General features: G+C 42.9%; 1 protein-coding gene across 4 annotated transcripts in view; it reads right to left on the reverse strand.

Annotated features, from left to right (window-relative positions):
- Positions 1–931: 931 nt before the first annotated feature.
- The window catches only part of Ppn (proteoglycan-like sulfated glycoprotein papilin), a 176,605-nt gene continuing 152,879 nt past the window's right edge, over positions 932–24,657 (reverse strand). For 3 of the 4 annotated variants that reach the window (XM_084582840.1, XM_084582839.1, XM_084582838.1), the window contains 9 exons: positions 18,794–18,964; positions 17,165–17,454; positions 15,531–15,621; positions 15,081–15,245; positions 14,928–14,996; positions 13,716–14,012; positions 11,892–12,290; positions 6,712–6,981; positions 932–4,749 (listed from right to left, as the gene is read on the reverse strand). In XM_084582840.1, coding sequence (XP_084438966.1) covers positions 4,418–4,749; positions 6,712–6,981; positions 11,892–12,290; positions 13,716–14,012; positions 14,928–14,996; positions 15,081–15,245; positions 15,531–15,621; positions 17,165–17,454; positions 18,794–18,964 — 2,084 coding nt within the window. In that variant the 3' untranslated portion in view covers positions 932–4,417. Of the gene's footprint in view, positions 4,750–6,711; positions 6,982–9,865; positions 12,291–13,715; positions 14,013–14,927; positions 14,997–15,080; positions 15,246–15,530; positions 15,622–17,164; positions 17,455–18,793; positions 18,965–24,657 lie in introns of those variants that run through there. The other variant, XM_084582841.1, reaches the window with a different exon arrangement.

The following is a 24,657-nucleotide window of genomic DNA, read 5'->3' on the forward strand; positions in this document are numbered from 1 at the left end:
TACCTTCTGTTAATCATCTCCTTTTGGTTTTTTTTTTTTTTTGTTAACGCAAACAACTGAGTAAAAAAAAAAAAAAGATTGCGTTAACCGCGGCAGCTCTTAGCAGCTAAACTGCGGCCGGCGGAAATGAAACGATCAGGGAAATGAAGGAAAGAAAGGGGCGAAATAAGAAAGAACAGGGAAATAAAGCACATAGCTCACATCAGCTTAGACACTTTGCGGCTATTCAAGACACTCTGTGTGCAAAAGACTTCAACGTGTGCCCTTTCTCTAAAGAAGCTGCTATGGTGCATACCGCTGCCATCCCCGCGTCCCCACATACCAGACAGGAGGAGCCGCGCAGCGCGTTCCGGTTCGAGGCTATTTTCCTCCTCGCCGCAAAAACGGTCTATAGTAGCAGACATTTTAAAAAGGAAGCAGTTGGTAACAATGGGCCGTGGTTCACTGCATTCATAATTATTCTGCCAAGCAATATATATAGCGAAAAAGGTCAGTTTGCTGCTGTTTGACTATACCAAAGAAGCCGAGGCAACGTAATTCTTGAGCTCTGAGCTCACAATTTTGTCTGGTGGTCAGGTTATTAAACAATGAACTACTCTATGCCATGGATTCTGTTTGGCTGTCACTGTAGACAATAGCAAATTTCGGTTTGGTTTTTGGGTTTAACGTCCCAAAGCGACTCAAGCTATGAGAGACACCGTAGTGGAGGACTCCGGAAATTTTGACCACCTGGGGTTCTTTAACTTGCACTGACATCGCACAGCACGCGGGCGCCTAGCTTTTCGCCTCCACTAAAAAGCGGCTGCTGAGGCCGGGATTCGATCCCGCATCTTTGGGCACAGTAGTCGAGTGTCCTAACCACTGCGCCACAATAATGGGGGGGGGACCAATAGCGAATGTCACTTTTGAAACAACACAAAGACTCAGAACAGACTGCCAATTGATGTTTTTATATGTACAACACAAGACTTTCACACAAATATGCCAAAGCATTTCTCCCACAAAATAAGAACAGACAACATTTGTGCACAAAAGCACCAATGCCCAAGTACACTTAAATATGATTTATGGAAACAATACTGTCAAAACAATGCAAGACATTCAGTGAGCCACACAGTACAACACTGCAAGTCGAACAGCTCATTTGGCCTGAACATTGTAAAGAAAAATAATACTGTACAGTAAGGCACTAAAATGAAATGGCAGCATGTGCTTTGTATGCCATAAGCAAAGAGTAATCTAGATGCAAGACATGTGAGACAATAATGTTTTCCATCATGGGATGCTTAAAAGAATGCAAATATCTGAAGGCATTCTAAGTCTCCAGCAAAGTTCACAAACGTGCATTTATAGGCAAGTTAGATAAGAATGCCCTGTCTGCACTACATATAGCATTTTCACAAGCCTTCTAGGCATCTGAAAATACCAAGTTACGAACCTTGCACAAATGTAAAGGTGTGGTAGCAACAGTCTTTTTGACCAAAGAGAAAGGAGTGAAAACGTTTATGTATTCTATCCACATGCCGTGTATCATACTCTTTCTAACGTAAGTGTACTTCAGGGCCCCACTATAAGCAACAAGATTTTCTCTTGCAATAGCACATTACATGAGCTATGCTGTTGTGTAGCGATCAGAGTCCAAAAAGGAATAAAACATTGCAGAGAAATGTCTGATCTGTCAAATGTTTTAAAGCCTTGCTTAATATAGTAATACAATACTAAGTAACAGGATGGCACAATTTCGTCTCCAGTTAACTTAAAAGGCATGTCATGGTAATTTTGTTGAACTGTGATTCACAGGCACATGAACATGCTCATTACCAGGACTACTTCTTCAATAAAACAGTAATTTGCAGCAATTTGGTCAATAAGAATCGTGAAATACTGCATATACGTGTGCAATGATCACATTCATGTAATAGCTGTGCCCTAAAATTTCCCCCAAATCTCGGGGAAAAAGCCTGTGACCATTACATGCGTAGTAATACCGTATGAGTGCATAAATCAATGCATAAATATGAATCATCATGCTCGCAATGACATTTAAAAGCAATTTTTGGCATCGCCATATGAAAGTTAAGCAGACCATTGAAGTAGTGAAAAGAAAAAGGAAAGCGGAGAGCAGCAGTAAAAAAAAAAGGGAAAACCTTTCTACACAAAGAAAACTGTAAAAGTTGTTCCCTCAAAATGAACAAAATGCAGATCATTAACGCTCTGCTCACAGGATGCTACTGAAGAAACAACACTGACAAAAAAAAAAAAAAAGAAGCAAATGCTGTTCCATGCTCAACTCACGTGGAATGCATTGGAGAGGTGGCAGTTTCAGACTAGAGCATCTTGTGACAATGACGCACTGGCAGTGTAGGGTATACAGTGTTGCATAACACAAAGAGAACCGCAAACGAGAAAAAAAAATAATTGAAGTGAGACAGATGATCAATGCTTGGCAGTATGCAGGTAGCAGCATCAACATGTGCTAAACAGTTTCCTGGTGCATGATTCCATTCTCTGAAGAGCGCACAGCCCCAACTTCCAGTTTTCCCTCTCAGCTCACCTAAAAGCTTTCTGGATGCTGGTTTTGCATCATAAGCATCTCAATCTCTCGCCTGAAATATAACATACAAATACTCCTGGAGATTATAAATAATTTGCATGCAACTAAGGTTCAATCTACTGCATACACATTCCGAAAAGCAGGAATAATCTGTTATGCACAGACTGAATGGAGACAAACGTTTTTAATGGTGTCATTACCTGTCTTCATTAAATCTCTTCTATTTCCCATAAGGTGGGACTGATTAACTGCGAGTTGTCACCATTATATGGTGCTGTGCTTTCCAGAGAATGGAACCATGCTGGCCTGGCATCACTGGTCACGTGACCCAAGCATTACAAGATAAGCACAGCACACAAAACATGCTAACTTGGGCAGCAAATCTGCAGTTGTAATACTGAACTGACTACAAAGTGATTGCTTTTCACTGCTAAATGTGATGCTACTCAATTAAAAGCCATAACTGTGCATTATACAAGAAGCTTATCAACAAATGCCTAAAAACACAGTCTAAAATATACCACGTGACGGCCACATTAGCAGTTGCAGTCTGACCACATTGAAGCACTACGATCTGAATAGGAACTATGTCACACGTAAGAGGCGCTCCTTTGACATGGCACATATGGTTGCTTAGCAACGGATGCAGCATCAAGTAGGCCATTAGCCTGAATTAAGTAACATCATTCTACCGGTACCAAGGCAACAGCACCATTCACATAGCCTCATGGCCGTACAGTGCACGTGCATTCTCAGCAAAAGAAAAGTAACCTGCCTTTTCTTTCACAGCTGGCCTGCAAGTTTATTTGGTAATTATATGGGCACTGTATACGTAAAATGCAAAAACGTGCCACAGTTACATGCGACTACAAAAACAGCATGCAACTAACTGTACCTTAATTTACCTACCATAATTAAGGTATTTTAATTAGGGTACCTTAACTGTGCTTTAATTTAAAACATGGAACTGTACCTTAATCCTGAAAACATTTTTTTTCTTGGAGGTGGGGGGGGGGGAATTGTAAGTTTGCCTACTTTATATGCAGAGAACCTTATAAACTTGTCAAAATGAGAATTTGAAAAAAGTGCGAAGGTCATTGACAACTCCGGAAAAGAAAGTGTTTTGTTCATTAGGTCTGCAAAATGCAGTCAAACGAACAAACATTTGGCCAGCATTTCACTTGCCATTTTAACTTGGACTATTCTGCATAGTGGTGTCACTTTTGTGCGTGGTGCTCAGTGTATTGCACAAAAATCCATTTAATGGCCTTTTCAAGGCAATGGTTCATTACAGGAACACAGAACATGCATACGAAAAGAGGATATAGTTGAGGCAGTGTCACCGAAGAGTTACATGCACTGTGCAGTAGCAGCGCAATATGACATTGCACTTGTTATTTTTTAACATTAAACTTTCATGTCTACAAACATCTGACAGAAAGAGAAGAATATCAGTCACATGAAGACCGTAATAAGCTTCCAATCGATTTTTATGATGTGGAAATGGGAAAGACTTTTTTTGGAACAATGCAAGAGTTTTGGTGCACTAAAATTTCAAGAGTATTGATATTTGGCTATCTTCAGACATATTTGGCTTGGAAGTTGTCGGCAGTACACATAGCTCATTTCTTTATTTTTTTTTTTTATGTCCTGTCGTCATGTCATCACCAGGTAGGTGCAATGGCAAAAATGACCACTGCTGAGACAGGGTGCCACAAATTGAGACCCCCAGGCTTCACTTGCCACAAAACCCACTCAAGAACAATTTCAATCATAGCTCAGGAGAAAATGTATACAGTGGAAAGCACACATGCAAAGAGATAGGGGACAGCAACCCTGAGTAACACCATAGTTAATGCTGGTTTAGGCAAGTTCATTGGCCTTCCTGTTGCCATTTGCATAGCCTGTGACGTTCCTGAATCCATTTGCATAGCCATTTCCATTGCTGTATCCATTGATGTAGCCATTGCCATATCCATTGCCATTGTTGAAGCCGTTACCATATCCATTGCCATAGCCGTTGCCATTGCCATAGCCACTGTTACCGTCTCCATTGGTGTGGATTTGGCCAGCAAGCATACATGAGCGGCAACAGAACCGTGAGTAGTGCTTGTTTGTGCAGTAGCGAGCACGAACAATGAGATTACAGTTGGCAAAGCGTGGACTGTCCGTGCATGACTCTGGGACATATATGTCTGCAAAAAAGAAATAAAGAAATATTAAAATGTCTCTCAAGAATAAGAGAGATTAATCGACAGTACATACCATAGAAGCACATGCAATGTGTATTTGGATGTTGCATCGCACTAATGAAAATGTCCCCGCACAATGAATTGTGAACATGGCTAGCCTCACTTCATAGCACTTAACCAAATGTCAGTAATTTGACAGCGTATGTGTGCAGAAAGGCAATAGCATCGTGACCAAAGCAGGGCTCTGGCCCTCCGTCCGAGCTTAACCGTTACCATGTCTGGGGTCATATGCTGTGTACCACCTTCACTGATTCTCTGTAGGCTTAGGGGTGGCATGAATTAATTTCATTGTGATCATGGGTGCATGCCTATAATTGTTGCAATGTAAGCTCAAATGACTGAAGGCCACAAAACAACTACGCCCCAGCAGAAAATGTGCGGGCAGCATCATGTGGGGTGCAGTTATGTGGATTTGCTCTGAAGCTCTTATTTCCTTGTTTCGACTGTCTTTTAAGGTGAAAGCCTTTGATGCCTCATACTGTCGTCCACAAATGTGTTCACATTTCGGGTGCATGCCTTATATGGGCATGTGCCAATCACCATTGAATCAATACTTAATCAATAGCAATCGGATGATACTGGAACATGATTTAGGGCATTTTCAAAATAATTTCATGATAAATTACAACTAATAATAAAATAGTTAAGCAGATGCCCACAGGAACCCATGCAGGTAATCGGAACAATCAGTAACCATCACTACTAGTTAAAGGGTGTTTATCTACATTAACCAGACATTAACTAGTACTTAAAAAATGTGCCATGGTTAACTATCACTAACTAATAGTAATGGTTAGAAGTTTCGAGACATCCATAGTCGTCACATGGAGACATCATTAGCCGTGATGTCATGACCGGATGTGATGTGATCATGACGTCACATCCGGTCATGTCTAATAACCGGAAGTGATACTGACGTCACATCCGGTCATGACGCCTTGAGATGACTTCACCAGGAGATTCACGCATATACGAAGCTGACCCCGCCAGGTGTTCCATCCTGGCGTACGTGCGGCGCCTTTTATTTGGCACTTCCTCGAACGCCGCACCACAGAGCATATATCGAAATAGACATAGTACAGCAGGTATCAGCGGCGTTTAAAATTGGTTGACAGCAAAGAAAAGGCACAGCATCTGTCACAATCCTAGTCAATCACAAACGGTCTCGCACTCAATGCCTAAGCAATGCACTTTAGTGCGCCAAAGTGCCCCTGAATTTTTTTCTCGTTGCCTGCAGCTTGATAGACGCAATTTCTAGAATTCAGCAGGCAAGTGACTGCCACAGAGATAGCGCACAAGGACACGAGTGGCACACCGTAGCCTATTGTGCACATGTTCCCTTCTCGTTGCTGCCTCCCTTGCACCGAAAACTGATCAAGCAGGCGGAGAGCCGCATCTTGGATGGTCCATGTGTGAGAACCAATAAGCGATGCAAACGGCACAAAGCTTCGCAAATTCCAGAGAAGCATGTTGCACTTACAAGAAATAAAAATGAAGCGGAGAATGATGCACAATTTTTTCATGCGCTGCGTTCACCTACAGAGCTTCTCTACTGGCACAATATTTTTCTGTGGGTGCAGTGAAACATGTAAAAGTGGGGTTTTTCTGTACAACGGAGAATGTGCATTCACAATTATACCAGCTGAGGACAGAACAATATGAAAACAGCTTGAAGCTAGAGTTGGGATTCAACGAGACAAAAAGAAAACCACTTCCCTGGGTCTGTGTTCTGAGTGTTGCTATCTCCCCAACCTCAAGTCATCTATCCAGTTCCAATGTTTCGACCAATCAGATGACTCGAAGTGAGGAAGATAATAGACCGCTTGGAAATGACACAAACTCAGAATACGGACTCTGATGTCTTGCATTGTCACAGAAACAAATATCACCATGCATCATACTTACCATCCATGATGATGTGCACCGAGACAGACTCATTACTGTGGCCATTGTCTGCCCGGCAAGAGTACTCGCCCCCATCAGACATGGCCGCTGCTGGGATGAACAGCGTGTGGTTCTCCATGATCACACGGTGGCTATCCGTCTCAACCTGCTGCCCATCGTGGAACCAGGACACCCGAGGCTCAGGGGCACCGGTCACATAGCAGTCAAGCTGCAGTGGTGCCCCCACGCGGTTCTCGCTGGTAGCCATGACCACGTCCACAGTCACAACGTCTGCAATGACACACGCGGCCCACAAAGTAACAACACTGACATTGCTGCAGTTGGTCGTGTCCTAAACTGGCATGCGTGCTCAGCGGCTTATGTATGAAAATAACAGGAAAAAATAAAAATGAGACCAGTGCTGTGATCTATAGCAGAGCTACCAAGGTTGTGTTGTCGCCATGTTTTCTTTCAATTTCTCGGTCATGCTATAAAGCATGAAAGCATTTAAACTTGCTAAAATGCAATTCAATCAACATGTATGAAGGACAAGCAGCAGAGCCCAGCAACACGACTCTAGGAGCAGCCATGCTATGAGTGTTATCACAAAGACAAAAACACATTAAAAAATTATGGGGGATACTTAAACTCCGCCTCTAAGGGCATGGCGTGACAGCGTAGGCTACCGGTGCCTGCGTGACCTAAGGGGAATGTGAATGCAAGGGTCTTTGGCAGGCTGATTCTGATATCAACCTCCATTATTGAAGGAGAAGCTCGACTTGGTAGCTCCTGTCAAACATGATGTTGGGTAACCCTATGTCAGGGCAAACTACCACCTGCCAGCATCCTGCACCATTTTCGCTCACAACACCAATGCCAGCATCAACGCTGACACCGAATTTTTGGTGAATGGGGCCTTTAATGTAATTTCATTAAAAACACTGCCACTGCTAAAAATCAGCTTCTCATACACATGACAGAGGATACTGCACAAAAGGCAAAAGCCAGCTTTACTGCAAAAAAAGCAATCGCTGATGGGCTAATGATGCGTACGTTGTCTTAATGTCACCAGATTGTTATTGAATTGATGTCACCAAAGGAAAACAATTACAGCCACCAATAACACATTCTCTAAGGCAGTAATGTTAAAAGCCCTAACTCTGGTGCGTCATGGCCCACCAGTGGGCTATTTTTAATTTTTTCTGCGTGAAAGCCAGCTTTTTGGAACCACCAATAAATGGTAATAATGACCTGGGGCACACATTTTTCACAGGCTCTTTGATAAATCTGAGCTGCATCATTCATTTATTGTGTAATGCAGTGTTAGCTGCCGAACAGCATGAACACATGATGCTGTTCACTTCACGCTTTTGTGCGACTCACGCGCATTTTTCTTCACTCGTGTAGTGCAGTAAGCTGTACCATAGTAGAAATCTGTCGATATGTTAGCTATATTGTACCCTAATATCATGCTTACCTATCCTTTTTAAACTTTCTCCTATACTGTTCATTATAAATACTTATTTACCTTCAATTCTTTACAAGCTCCAGTCACAGTATTATGTGAAGGGCTACATGAACACTAAGATATAGAGGAAAAACAGAGGTAGGCAGTATTTGAGCAATACAAAGAATGAAAACAAAATAAGAAAAAGATTTTATTATTAACAAGCTACTGATTTTTTTCTTCACTAGTAATGAACTGTGGATGTCAACAATGTCATGAGAAAGACAATTCAAATAAGCAATTGTGCATAGCAGGGCTGATAAATTAAGAGCAGTAATTACTCAAGAAAGATGTCTAAAAACGAGGGGTTATTATGCAGGCGGTAAGGCATAAGGCTTGGCTAAGAACAAATGATGGCACTGGACAACTTTGCGTGGTGGGAAAATAAGTGTGTTTCTTTTTTTTTTTGCAGCATTTAAGAAATAGGAGAAACATTGATGACAATATTGGTAATGCTGGAATGTAAGTTACTGTCTTGGGCGTATTGACATTCAGGAAGGTTTTGTGTGCACTGGAATTAAGGACTTCTGAAGGTGTGGTCAGATGGAGGATGCATATCCTAGCCGAGCGTAAACAACGCTTTGGCAGACGAGCTGGCTCGAGAAATGAGCCAGCTCTAAAGTTTACATTAACAATAGTCTAATATACAAAAAACTTTGGTTATAAATTCTCGATGTGGCCTGACCATGAAAAACTGTTTCTTTAATGAAGATAGGGTGCTGGGTTGTTATTAAGCAAATAAGCATTTCTTTGCACAACCTGCAGGCTCTCAAATCATTTAAAGCTGCAGCACAGCATTGCACAAAGCACCCACCTTTCACTTCAGGACACTCGTCTCATTATGCCAATAAGCCATCAGTCTGCCAATATCCACGAGCGCTCAGTTCATTTAAGCAGGGAAATCTGAATGGCTTGCAAGCCAAAGCGACAACAGTGGGACTTCTACCTTGGAAGACTGAGCTTATCTTTCAGCGTTAAACTTGCAGTTTATGCCAGCTTTTCCAGCCAAGTAGTGCCAAGCTTTAAATGCATTCTATGAAACCCTAACAAATGCAGGGTTATAGCAGGCTGTCTCGACCGAGTCACTACATTATTGCAATGTGTGTGACTTGCTAAAGGAGGCAAACTTGTCAACTTTTTATCATTAACTTAACTTTACCACACAATTTTGTCTAAATAACAGTTATGACAGGTGAGGACAAAAGCCTATTTCAGTTATTTTCTTCAATGTAACTTTAGCATTATTTCTTTGTTTACTTTAAAATAATGCCAGCATGAAAACTTTTATGTGGCTGAGAGATGCCAGAATTGCACAAGTTCGCAATGTGAAAACAACCCACCACTTGTGGTGATGGTTTTGCAAAATGCATGGTTATTCTTTTTTGCTATATTTAGAATTATGGCGGTGAAGCAGGAGTACAAACGATAGGTCAGCCCTTTACACCATAGCAAAGATACTTCTTGTAGTCTATGTGGTCACGTGTTCGCAGTGTCTGTGTGACATGACTGCAAATTTCATAGTGCATGCCAATTTTGAGAGCTCGGTACTGCTTGCAGAAAGAGCCAGCATAAACGAAGAGCAGATGAAAGCACAAAGATGCCAAGTCAATTAGACTTGGCAAAATAAATCGAGGCTCGTTTGTTGAAAACGAAATGTGTAGGCTTGGCTTTCATAAAATCTTTTATTTTGTTTTATACTTGGAAACTTTGATGGGCGGGTGGGTTGCAACCATGATGAAGCTGCAGCAGAGAGGCTTGCAGTAGCAAGTTGAACCTCGGTGTTTTAGGCGAATGCAAATTTGCAATACTCAGAGCCTTAATATCTTGCAATTATCGAAGCAGGCTTCAAGTCGTAAGCCTCATCTTGCTTCCCTGGCTTTTGCAAATAACAGTCTGATGCAACAAAAGTTCATTCCATCAGCCTCAAGTCTCAATGTGTACCAAATGAGACAAGTCAGCTAACCTGAGTCTCTCTTGTGACTGATAACCAAAACGTCAATGTATGGTCTCTGTTGATATGAGTGGTTTTGAAGCGTCCTGCACATGAAAAGCATGCTGCTGTCCTGGAATTCAAGAAACTCTAAAAAAAATATGCACTGTGAGCTCACAGGCTCGTAACTCACACCGTACAGGTGGCTCCAGTATCAAGCTCTTGTGTAAAACATGAAAACATGCTACAGTAGGCTTATATGTGTAACTTGCTGTAAAAATCACTGACAGGTAGCATAAAATGTTAAAGGGTCATGTTTGTGATTTGTAACTGTGCTGGAATCTAGGGTATAGCAAACCTTCTATCAATTAAAAATTATGCAGAATTATACAAAATCAATGCAACTTCATCCTGGAACCATGTCCCAGTTACCTTCCCATGTCACCAATATAATGTGCATATATACAAATACTATGAAACTAAAGCTGACAACTAGCCAACTACATCATTCTATATGGAGTACGTCTTACACTGTACACCTCAATGCAGCTGATCATTTTGCTGCCTGTACTCACACCGGTCGTACTGCATCCTTACGTCAAAACATGCCGGTAAAAGAACGCCCCTACTGCTCGGTAGTGTTCCAATTTTCGCCATATTTACATGGCTGTAAGCCCATGTTTATAAATTTCAAAATCCAAAGTGGAAAGGGTGGTGGTATAATTACAAATGATACCAAAGCATGGCCTATAAAGGCAAGACAAACGAGATATCAGGGACGCTACGAAGCTACTACAAAAATTTTTGTTACATGGCTCTCCCCTTGCATACAATCGCGGACATGCAGCTTGGTACATGTGGCAGTTCGCCGCATGACTTTTAAAAAAGCAGTCCAGTGTGACATTGCTGGTTTTCTTTTTCTTTTTTCTGAATAATAAAGCGTGCGTAATGTGATGTCTCACATTTCAGGTGCATGCTCAAAATTGTTGTGACGACCATGAAAGGCAGAAGCAAGCACTGCCGCACGAGGTGCCCAAATATATGCACTGCCCACAACAAGGACGTTGGAACACAGAAAGAAAGGAATACAATCGAAAGAAAACTATGAAATCTGCAGTTTTCTAACTTGTGTTTCACTTGATGCAACAAAGGCACGAGCCCAGCAAGAAAAAATGTTGAATAGAAAATAAAATTAATGTAACAAAGTAATGTGCCAGCCACACAAAGTAAACATATACCCCCCTAATTCATGCCGGAGTTTTCTAATCGAGACCGAAGGTTATTATATAGCCTCAGGGGGCGCTGTATTAGCAGTGTTGAGTTTATTTGCCGTGCCCCAACGAGCTCCAGCATAGCGTTCGTGGCAGCCACGCTGACATAGCAATAACCTCTATAATATCATCCCTGGCTCGATCAATCTGGGAATTTCATCTCTAATGACGGTGGGGTTTAGGTGCGATGTTACATTAAAATTGCATCTCCCATTGGTGTCACCACTGCAGCAATGAGATGTCGCCAGTATTTTGGCTTGAAAATACAAGCAGGCAGAAGAGAACACAAATGCATCCACTTGGTTGGTGGCTGGGAGAGATGGCAGAGAAGGATTGGCAAGATGTCACCACATTTAAATTCTTTTTTTCAGAGCCTTTGTTATGGGCCAATCATATTGATAGATTTTCAAACGTGCTTGCCCCATGGCCAGAGAGTCTTACAAACGGTATGACCGAAGAACTTTGGTCACCCTTTACACCCGCCGCTACGCACCGTTGCCGGTCAGGTACACTTTCCGACCCGTGCGTCGGAATGACGAGCCTCGCGAGGAGGAACCCCGAGAACCATGGCCACGGCGCCTACGGCTCGACACCACCGGTCCCGCAGGACTCGGCGGAATCACTGCAAGGGTCACTTTCCAGACTGCTGGATGCCCGTGGTAGTTGTACGCGCGGCACATGTATATGTCCGCGTCCTCAGCGCTGACATTTCGGATGGTCAGCGTGAAGTCTGGCAGTGTCTCGTAGCGCGTGCTTCGCTGCGGCAGCTGCTTGCCATGCCGGTACCACTGCACGATGGGGCGTGGGTAGCCCACGGCCAGGCATGACAGCCGTGCTGTCTCGAACACGGTCACAGTCACCACCGTGTTGGATGGCCTGATTGTGGCCGGCACTGGGGTTAGCAGTGGTGGCGGCGAGTTCACGCAGCATGCACAAGGGTTAGGGGGAAGAGGAGAGAGGACAGAAAGAGCATGCGAGGTTAGTCGAAGGTGTTGTTACTAAAGCAATGTAAGTCAGCAGAGTGGGTGACTTATCCCATTTTGCAGCATCAGCTGTTGTAGCCAGACAACCCCTGCTGCTCCTTGGCCATAATTTATATAAAGTGATACCATCACATCACAAGGTCACATGAGAAGTAAGTTTGATTGGGGCCATATTGCTCCATTGATTAATGAGTATCGGAGATCACGGGGTCATTTATGCGTAATGGCGGTCACAGCAATGCATCATGCTTGTTAGGGCTTTCATGGTTCCTATAACAGCTGACACTGAAACTGAGGTCACATTAAGTGAACATCCATTCCACATTTTTTAGATAACAGTCAGGCGTACATGGCGATTATGCCTGACATATCGTCGCATGTATTCAAGGTTTTCTTCCGCTGCATGACACACGATTTCCTTGGCAGTGCTGAAGGGAATGATGCAGGCAACAACGCCCATGATCTTCACATTGGCTAAAATGCAACAAATGTGCCAGATAAACTGCTATGAAGAAAACAAGCACTTGAGTGTACCACAAATTAGTTCTTAATTTTTGTCAGCCATGAGCCTTTTTAAAAAAAAAAATGTTAAAGGTACGTGGTTATATTACTTAGGATTAGTGATGTACATATTTTCTTTGAATATTCTAACATCATGATGCCATGGCATCATGTCTATCTAACTAGAAACTGCTTCATTAGTAGCTGGCAGCAGGAATCAAACATCAATTTTCTTACAGACATGGCATTACACAAGTATTTCTATGAGCTTACTGGAACCTACAACATGTGGCATCACCAGGACTGTAGCATTAATTTGCTCATCTAAACTTTCGTGCTGTCAAGTCCAACTATTAATCAGCAATAATTTTAGCATCAAAAAACAACAGGTCAAAGGAATGTGGCAAGGGCCACTGAGATTTCTATGCTCAGCCAAAAAAGCACATGCACTTTTCATGCAGTGATACAGTGTTAGCATCATACACGTCAAAACTACATCATGCAAAGATTAGATAAGATTAAGCAAGAATTATCAAGGCAAAGCTAGCATCAAGTCATGCGCCAGTCATGAACACTCTGAGTTAACATATTGTTGACGATACTGGTAGTAGTGTATAATGATCTGCATTGCAGTAAGAAACCTTCTCCTCTCAGACCAATTATCCTGGTAAGCAGGCAGTTAGACAAAATACACGCCAGATCTAAATTCAATTGGATCCAGCGTGCATGTTCAATTTACTTGCCCAGTATGTTCTGTCTACTCAATGTCTAGTTGGGTAACAAGGCCGACTTGCTGAGCTAGAAAGGGTAGAAGGACAGTTTCCACAACTCACCGTAAATCACGAGGTTGGTGACATGGGACACCTTCTGCTTTCCATCATCGGCAGTGCAGCGGTAGGGGCCTGCATCGTCGCCCGTCAGCTGGGAGATGTGCAACGAGCCATCGACCAAGATTTTGAAGCGGCCATCATTGCTCTCAACGGACTCGTCCCGGAAGGCCCACACGACGGACACTATTAGGAATGGCCGGTCGAGACAGGGCAGTGTCACATCGGAGCCAGCATTGGCTGTCACTTCAGGCTTCGCGTGTGCAACTGCTTCCGATGGTCGGTGGAGAGGCTCAGCCAGGGCTGTAGGCACAAAGAAGCGAGTAAAAGGGAGAAAATTTTATTACATGGCTCTGCTGATAAATGTGCGCATTACCAGATACTATTCATAAATTCTTGTTATTGGCGCAGAGCAATAGCAGTTCATTATGCCACAATTTGGTCACGCCCTTCACTAACCCATCGTTGAGTAAATAAAAGGTGGTGGTTTGTGGGGTTTAAAGTCTTAAAGCGCAGTAAGCTACATATAGTAATACTGCAGGACGTGCAATGATGACATTGACAGGTCAGTGAATTTCAGAACTAGCAACGAAGAAGCACTTCAGGAATCACTAACAGATAATAATAAAAGTACCGCTCCCTGCTAACAGTTCAAAATCAAACTTATTAGGCAACAGTGATGCTTGCACTGTGAAGAAAACAATGGTTACCTGACAGACCATCAAAGGGATCTCAACAAGAAAGTATGATGGCATTGAATCGATGATGGTATATTGATGTGTGCACCCACTATCCACATCTGATGATGGAGTCCAAAAATGAATTAAGTTTGATGACATCAACTGCAGTGGTTTGTACCTCCAGAAGCAGTCATGGGACACTAAAGAAATCAAGTCATCGAATTTCCATTTATCGTGTTACATGCAGAACACCGGCTGAAAGAGCAATTATAGGCAGCTTGACAAGGCCACAGGCACTGCAGTCGTTTTTATAAGCAGCACCAAATGCAAAGAAGAAGCTGCTTAAAAAAAGCAAGAACAAAATATAAAGCTATACAAGTTGACAGGATGAACACAAAGAACAGGGTGACTTGGGTGTCTACAGTAATAAATGCATGTACCCATGAGCAGCAGTAAAGACACAGCTTGTTTTTCTCAGCACATTGAAAAAGAATCGCAAAGCAGTCTTTTTTGTCTCTGACATCAGGAAAAATCTCACCTTCAGTTGTCGGCTCTGGTGTCAGAACGGGAGCCTGTGTAGTAGTAGTTGTAAGGGCAGTGGCGATTTCTGAAAAATATTATGCTGGGTCAAGCAGGGCAAAATGCAGAATACTCCGTTGCGAAATGTGTAACGAGACAAGGGCAGTCTCACCAGTGACGACAGCCTGGACGCAGACGTAGGCACACCCATTGTAGCAGCACTTGCGAACATCGGGACAATCGGCATCCACGCGGCAGACGTCTCTGCAGTCGGCTCGCACCACGGCGGCAGGCTGTGCCTCGACCTCAGCTACAGGGCAGTGGCCGGCCTTGTTCACTGGTCACCAAAAAAAAGTTACGTTAATGACAGGCCATTCACTTCGATGCAGCATGAGAAAAAGCAGTATCGCAAAGCACAAAAGTACCAACGTGGCAGGAACACCAAAAAATGTCTTGTTCACAAACAGGGCACTTGTCTATGGGCGACAACACTATGGCAAGTCACACTTATAGCAAGCATACAGACTTATCTTTGAGGCTGTCACACTGAGCCTACTTCAAGCATACAAAACTAGATATGGCATTTCCTTGGCCATTCAAAAAATTTACCAAAAAGGCTCACCAAGGCGACACACTGGCCGGTAGTTCGGCCTTCCATCGGCGCTTCGGTACGCTTCGATCCTGCACAGTTCTGCTTCATGACATGAGAAGGTCTGCGTGAGAAGCCAAGCAGATGTCCTTGTTAGTAACACCCATGACTTCGATCATCACCCAAAAACCAAGCTCAGTCATGTATAAAGCAACCTAGAATATCTACCCCAATGGCTCAGTAGCTTATCGCAATTAGGTGTTGATTCTGTTGAAGATAAGGTCAGGAGACCTAATCTTGCAAACGTCTGCTGCATTTTATTGCACTTGTTCTGTGCAATATTAGTGAATTTAATTAGGAGCTTCAGGTGCACTAAATTAATTTGGCACTTCTCATAGCCCATGTGCAACTTCCAATTGTTATAAGTTTTAACACATGCACCACACCATCACAAGTACTATCTTGGTCACAGAGACAAATGCAAGCTTATTCTGAGCTCAGCCTATACCACTGAAGCCGCCAATAGTACTTCAACCTAAAGGAAGTGTCGGAGTAGTGGAGCTACATTAATTAACTGGATCAGGGAAACAATAGCATGCCATCGGTCTTTTCAGCTAGAACGGGGAGCTGCCAGATTTCCTTGCCTTCCAGCACCACAAAATAGACAAATTGCTGCGCTGCACTTGGGCTGCATAGCAGCATCAGCAGCGGGCAATGCTATTAGTATCTTGAAGCAATAGAAGCATGCTCGGAAAATGCAATGGCTGGCACTGCGAGATTGGAACGCTAGCAAGAGAAAAGTCTGTAAATAGAGTGTTCTGTAAATACAGTCTTTATATTGATTGACAAAGTATGAAAATAAAAAAAGTGAACATAATCCTGCAAGAACTACACAGCCCAAATATGGTTCATTACAATCGGCTTTGTGAGCCGATAACTTTTCCTGACAGCAGAAAGAGCCGACACAAAGTGAGTAGCTCTGTTCTCTAATTGGAAGCTCTCCACTACATGAATGAGTGCAGGCATGAATCAATTTTATGTGCTCAGTTATTTGGAGTTGGGTAATAATGCACATTTATGAAGCAATCGAATATCACAAAGCTTTTAGAGATGCCACAATGAGAAATTCTCAATTAACTTTCACCATCTTCTTTTTTTTCTTCCTGTGCGTCAAAAGAGCATTAACACATAAGCTTTTTTGCTTTTTACATACAGTCACACGCTACCTTTCTGGCTGGGATAATATCTGTCGACGGGTGCTCGACCACCGAATGTCGCAGCGATAGAGTCGTCGCACACAGTTACTAATCAAACCACCTTTTCACAAGGCCGCTCTGCGCATGATGCGCCTCTCCCCTGGTTGAAAACGAACCACCAGCCCCAGCTGCACATGCGCAGTTCGTGGTCTCTGCGATCGGCGCGGCCAGAGCTGCTCTCAGGGGCCATGTGCAGTTCATAATCGTTGCAGGTGTATGCGACAGATGGCGGTAGCTGTCAAGAACCCAAATCTCCACTTCGCAGGTGGCAAGGACATTTTCAACCAGTAGCAGACAAAGTTTCAGCCACTCCCAGATGGCGCCACATGTGAAAAAGGCAGATTCAGGTTTGGCTAATAGGGCTGAAATTTCGATCTAAAGGCAGTATGCCATACAGAGTGAAACACACACCTCGCAAGGGTTGCTGCAGCGACACTGGACGCACCCACGGTGGTCCACTGTCTGGTTCTTCCCCAGAGGGCACTGCAGCTCCTCGCAGTTAGAGGGGAGGCACTCTGGAGCTGGTGTACGGGGCAGCGTCGGCGGTGTGAGTGGGCTAGGCTCTGGAAGTGGCGTGACCACCATTGGTGGCTTCAAACGCGGGTCCACCTCTTCACTAGTGTCAGTAGGCTCAGGTGGGGGAACTGGCATCCATTTCTTGTGTGCATCCGGTTCGCTGATTTCATGGTCGATGCTGTCCACTGCAAAGAATGTTCAAAAGTGATGCCGTGCCTTACTGACCAGATATAAGATTTCTCACAAAAATGTTCCATTAGTTCAATGTGTTTAGGATAGATGTTAATGAGTGAGCTAGTCCTTTATTTGAAGAACAGGCCATTTTTCTTGGATTTACTAAGCCAACAGCTGTCAACTTTGAATCAATTTATTAAAACCCACCAACAATTAAGAATGAGTGAGATAGTGTTTAAGACGCAAAAAGAGGGCACAAAGAGTATGAATACATATTCGTTAATGACATCCTTGCTGAAATTAAGAAGGTAAGACGAACTTGTGCAGGTCGTCTAACAAGCAAAATGGAAAATTAGTGGTAACATATTATAAGCCAAGGGAAGGGGCTAGAAATAGTCAGGAGGAGACCACACCCAGAAATAGCTAGGATACAGAGGCCACGTCTCAAGCAGAGCAGAGTTAACTGAACTTTAACTGAGATTAGGCAATGATGATGATGGCTCCAGAATATATATGTCTGCATCACTTGTATTTATGAACAAATTAATGACATACTTCTTAACACAATTGTTTTTTTCTCAGGTTATCATTTAACAATTAAGCTTGAATTTTGCTGCCAGCCCAGATTTGCCCTCCAGGCTCTCTTGCTATTTACCGTGACCACAAAAGCAAAAAAGTGGCACACCTTTCTTCATTTACTTTTACCTGTTACAAAATTTTACTAAAAGTGTTTCCTCCGCCCTTTTTTTTTTCTGGGTACAGTGGAACCTTGATCTTTCCATCTCTTACTCTTTGAGTATACTTTCTTGAATTTATCTCAGAGCACAGCACAGAATTGCGCTCATATAAAACACATGAAAAACCATGACTGATTCATGCAGAAGACATGCAACTCATACTCCAGAAAGGAATTTGCGTATAGATAAACTACACTAGAGAGTTTTAGCATAGCATTACTAGGAACTGCTACTGCATGCATCAACTTCCAAAGCATACACCAGTTGGCTTCATTTGTGGGGTTTACCGTCACAAAATGACTCGGGCTATGAGAGACGTTGTAGTGCAGGGCTCCAGAAATTTCGACCGCCTGGGGTTCTTTGACGTGCACTGACATCGCACAGCACACGGGCGCCTTGCTTTTCCTCTCCATCAAAAAGTGGCCACCACAGCCAGGATTCGATCCCGCATCCTTGGGCACAGAAGTCTAGCGTCATAACCACTAAACCACCACAGCGTATACTATTCGTGGTTGGCAGTAGTCGTATACAATTACAATGCATAGTTGTTTGCACTAGTTATAGAGTAATGCTATGCTAAGCGTTCCATCTCCCAGGAAGCCTCCCCACGTACTTGTGACCCCAGAGCAGAACTTCATGCAGATCTCGGCCGTCTTGAAGCGGTTCTTATTGCCTCCACAGCCGGTGTACACAAATGGCAGGCAAACCCCGTTCTTTATGTCGTAGAACCATCGAGCATGCACTTCGTTGCAGTTGCCCGCTTCGGCCATTTTCTTGCACGCGCCTGCAAATTTTGGCAACCATTGCTGCAGTTGTCATTTTACACAGCACCCCCTGTACGTCATTGTCCATCAATCCCAGTTTTCGAGATAAAAAGCAGACGCCTTAACCAGGAATGAGTGGGTGCACCAAACAAAACTATAACCGAATACAAAGTATGAAAGCTGGCATCATAAATATTCGGTGCTAGTGACCTCAGTTCTGGGGAAAAGCATTTCCATTTGATCAAATAATGCGAATAAACACTTGCTCCACATAAGCAGAGTAACCAGTTTAATGTCACCATTGTTGATCATAATGTGCCCTCTATTAAAGTACAACAAAGTGATAATTCAGACCTATAGACTTTACCAATTACTGCGAGATGTAAACCCATCACTTCATGCCCACTTATTATCTGGCCTGCCCAACACAAAATTATATACTCTGACGACATAGGGACTATATACGGCAGGAAAACAAGTTCAGTGGCATTCTTTTTGGGTGAATCATTATCTTTGGCTGCGAGCAAAGCACATTTTGTGTGCTAAGACTATCATCATAAGACTATCAGAGTGGGCGTGGGAGCAGCTACGTGATGCGGCTCTTCAATTTTGTCCGTTTTTTTGCCCAGGTTACTTCCTATCTACAGCTTGGCGCCCAGTGTACTTCGGATGCGTGGAATTGCAGTGACGCGCCTGTGCGTTTCGTCGGCCTTCACGATGAAAATTTTGACCAACACTGGCAACCCTGCTGGATAACCTCTCCGTGGATCAAGGCGTCCGGATCGACTATGCCATCAACACCCGTCGTCGATAAGAACTGCTGGCGTGCTCCGGAACTGTTCAGTGGGCGTGGGAGCAGCTACGTGATGCGGCTCTTCAATTTTGTCCGTTTTTTTGCCCAGGTTACTTCCTATCTACAGCTTGGCGCCCAGTGTACTTCGGATGCGTGGAATTGCAGTGACGCGCCTGTGCGTTTCGTCGGCCTTCACGATGAAAATTTTGACCAACACTGGCAACCCTGCTGGATAACCTCTCCGTGGATCAAGGCGTCCGGATCGACTATGCCATCAACACCCGTCGTCGATAAGAACTGCTGGCGTGCTCCGGAACTGTTCAGTGGGCGTGGGAGCAGCTACGTGATGCGGCTCTTCAATTTTGTCCGTTTTTTTGCCCAGGTCAGTAACGACTCTTGTCTATACGCTAGTAAATCGGACAATGCCTGTTTGTTGCTGTTCCCACGCCCGGGAATACTTTTGTCTTTGCTACGCGAGTGTGTGATGGTTGTTAAAGAGTTGCTTTTGCTGTCTGGTGACGTGGAAGAAAACCCAGGACCCGGACGCAATACGCGTTCCCAAGAACCAGGAGCTAATGACGATACACAGCAGAAACAGTTAAGTGATCTGTTTTCATTGCTACAAGATATGAATACTCGAACCGCCAAAATGGAGAAAGACCAAGTTGACTTAATCAGTACTGTAAATGAAATCAAGAAGAGCCAGGAGGCTATTCAGAATCATCTATCAGATATTGACAGAAGGCTAACTGTAGTCGAAGGCAAAGCTGCCGCTAGTGAATCTTTGCAGAAGGAATGTCAACGACTGCAAAGTTTTGCTGATAACCTAGCTTGCGAAAATTTGAAACTGAGGGCTAGTCAGGCAGAGCTCGAAGATAGGCAGCGCCGTGATAATCTTCTGTTTTTTGGCCTTTCTGACAGCGATTCTGAGTCCTGGGATGACACTGAAGTAAAGCTTCTGAATGTACTTTCATCCGCCTTGAACTTGACACCATCGGAGCTATCAATTGAACGGGCTCATAGACTTGGTAATTTTTCTGAGGATAAAAGCAGGCCGGTTATTGTGAAGTTCTCATCTTTTAAAACTAGGCAAAAAATTCTCTCTTCAAGTTCTAAACTGAAAGATAAAGACATTAAGGTAAGCGAAGATTATTCTCTCATGACTCGGCAGGCACGGAAAAAACTCGTAGAATTTGGTATCGCTCAAAAGTCTAAATTCAAACTGCGCTATAATAAGCTTTACATGAACGGCAAGTGTTACTGTTACGACCAGCTTAATGACAGCGTTTCTGAAGTTCGCAGTACTACAAGCTTTTCACCGGAAACTACTGTACAATAACGATGCGTGAGGGGTAGTGGGCGCTCCTCGGTGTCTGAGCGTTCATTATCGTTCCTTTACACAAATATTAGAAGTGTCGTGCCTAAACGTGATGAGCTATGTGCGACTATCGATGCATGCGATGCTGATATTGTTTGCCTTACTGAAACGTGGCTTTCAGCAAAAGTTGATAGCTCTGAAATCTTTCATTGCAATAAGCATTTTACCACTTATCGGTGTGATAGGGGTGACAGAAATGGTGGTGGCGTTTTGATAGCTGTTGCCGACACACTTTTTTCTTCTCCTGTTCATGTCGTCACCAGTTTAGAACTTATCTGGGTTGAACTGCGCACGCGCTTTAAAAAACTGATCTTGGGAGTTTGCTATCGCCCTCCCTCGTACAGTGCCACGTTTGTTGAAGAACTTCATGATGCTATTTGCGCCATTACCGTTCGTTTTCCAAACGTTCCTACTGTTTTGGTAGGTGACTTCAATTTTCCAACTATATTTTGGTCCAATGAACGTTCTTATGTTGATCCTTTTTCTACAGAGTGCGATGGTTTTTTGCGCATGTGTGCCGACTTTAATTTCTCCCAACTTGTTACCCAGCCTACCCGTGTTACATCTTCTTCGTCAAACTTGTTAGACCTTGTTCTCACCACGTCGCCTGATATCGTTGCTCCAATATCTTGTTTGCCAGGTTTAAGTGATCATTACATTCTCCATTTTTCAGTAAATGTCGCGATACCACACCGATATAACACTTCTAAATATATCCGTGACTACCAAAAGGCAAACTTTGATGCAATTAATCGTGAACTCGCTGCTTTTATCGATGAATACTTGCCCTCTTTTCATGACCGCCCAATTGAAATTAACTGGACCCTTTATAAGGATAAAATATCCTCCCTGACTAATTCTTACGTTCCGCTGCGAAAAATATTAACTAACAACTGTTCGCCCTGGTATAATTCTTCACTAAAACGGCTATCAAACAAAAAGAAACGTCTGTTTCGCTCCGCCAAAGTGTCTAATTCTATGCCCCGATGGGACGCTTACTATTCTGCTGCATCTGCATACAAATCGGCACTAAAACAAGCTAAGGAGTCATTTTTTAGTCATACTCTTCCATCGATGCTAATAAATAACCCAAAACAATTTTGGAACGTGGTTAAGAAAACTGACCCATCTACAATCAATCTGAAAACTACAGATGAACAATTAATTCCTAGTGAAATGTGTGCTGATGTTCTTAATGATGTGTTTACTGCTTCTTTTACGAACAATTTAATTACCGAAATTCCTCATTACCCACCGCGTGACTTCTTTGTTATGGACCCCGTTATAATGGATCCTGTGGGCGTAGAAAAAATAATTGAACAACTGAAGATGTCATCATCATGCGGAGTGGACAACATTAACTCAAAATTTTTGAAAAATACTAAAGTGTATAGTGCCATTATTTTTGCCGAACTGTTTAAACAATCTCTTGAGTGTAGCTGTGTTCCTAGCGACTGGAAGGTGGGCAAGGTGGTTCCCCTGCACAAGTCTGGGGATAAACATTCTCCTAATAACTACCGACCCATTTCACTTACTAGCATCCCATGTAAGATCATGGAACATGTCATCTGCTCTCATCTCGCCAATTTTCTTGAATCAAATTCTTTCTTCAGTCATTCCCAACACGGGTTTCGTAAAACATTCTCATGCGAGACTCAGCTTCTATGCTTTTCACAAGACCTTCATTTCATTCTTGACCGGGGTTCCATAGCAGACTGTATATTCCTCGATTTCTCCAAAGCTTTCGATAAAGTTTCTCACCAATTACTACTTTTCAAATTAAGTAACCTCAAACTCGACCCTAACATCGTTTCGTGGCTTCAGTCTTTTCTCACTAACCGTTCTCAATACGTGACAGCAAATAAATCGAACTCTCGTTCCTCTCCAGTGGGCTCAGGCGTTCCCCAGGGCTCCGTACTTGGGCCCCTACTTTTTCTAATTTATATTAATGATTTGCCTAACAGCATTGCTTCTTCTGTGTGTCTCTTTGCTGACGATTGTGTTATTTACCGTGAAATTAACAGTGACTCTGACATTTCTGTTCTTCAGTCTGATATTAACCAAGTTTCAGAGTGGTGTAAATTATGGCAAATGGAGCTTAACATTAACAAGTGCAAACATATGCGTATTTCTCGTCGTAACAATGAAGTAGCTAATTACAACCTCAATAATACTCCTCTTGAAACTGTGTCTTCGTATAAATACCTTGGTGTGCACATAACTTCCAATCTTTCTTGGAATCTGCATGTGGAATCTATTACTAACAATGCTAACCGCATGTTGGGGTACCTGCGCCGAAACTTTAACCTTTCTTCTAGTTCAATAAAATTGCTTCTTTATAAAACCCTTGTTCGTCCTAAATTGGAATATGCAGCCTCTGTCTGGGACCCTGGCCTTGCATCTCTAGAATCTGAAATCGAATCTGTTCAAAACCGCGCGTCACGTTTTATACTTTCCAACTATCACCGTAACTCCAGTGTTACCGTTATGAAAACAACATTATCATTACCACCGCTTTCACTACGCAGAAAAATTTCTCGCTTATTCCTATTTCACAAAATCTATTACCACAATCCTGTCCTTAAGAGCCGGCTACTAACTACCCCCACATATGTTTCAGGTCGCATTGATCATCTTCACAAAGTAGGTGTTCCGTCATGTCGTACTAAACACGCCTCTTATTCTTTTGTTCCAAACACTTCTGTCAGTTGGAACCACCTTCCTAGGCACATTGCTGATATTACGGACCCAAATTCTTTTAAGACTGCCGTATGTAATCTATATTTATAGATGGTAGTCAATTCTTTTTGTTCGTTTTCGGTGACATTGTTGACTGTCGGAAATGTTTTTTTGCCTCAACTGCTTTTCCGCTTTTTTTTTTTGCGCCAATCCTCTTTTTTTTATCACTTTTCGCCGTGTTATTGTTTCTCCTATGTTGTTTTATGCTGCACTGTACCCTGTACCAATGTATCTTTCCCACTCCCCTCTTTAATGCCTTCGGGCCCTGAGGGTATATGAATAAATAAATAAATAAATAAATAAATAAATAAATGAATACTAATAAATATGCTTGGCTCTTAATAAAAATTTTGAGAATACAGTACCATGTCAGGTATGCAAACACTGGTTCCAATATATTTTAGTGCACCATAGGCCGTCTTTCCATCGTTATCAATCATTCTTAGGGGTCATTACAAGTGCACTTTTATGGGTTGAAAAAAACCAATTCTAAAGCTATCCCTTGCAGAAGCATTTCCATGATATTGTCACACGTGACAAGCAGGCGTGACATTGATGTCAGCTTAGCTATATATGTTATCCAAAATATTGTTGTTAATGCTTATCACCGTCTATTCATTCTGCCTCCTTCCATCATCTATCCTATGTGCATATGTGGAACTGGCGCCACAGAAGGCTAGCCTCAATACAAGCCGACCAGATCAACAGTTCTTTTGTTTTGCCAGACCATTGCGAGCTTTAAATATTGCAAATATTTTCGACGATATTCAAGAGAATATTGGTGTTGATCAAATGAGCAATTG

This window comes from Amblyomma maculatum, chromosome 10, assembly GCF_055883805.1.
Source record: "Amblyomma maculatum isolate TAMU_Amacu chromosome 10, ASM5588380v1, whole genome shotgun sequence".
Taxonomy (NCBI): Eukaryota; Metazoa; Arthropoda; class Arachnida; order Ixodida; family Ixodidae; genus Amblyomma; species Amblyomma maculatum.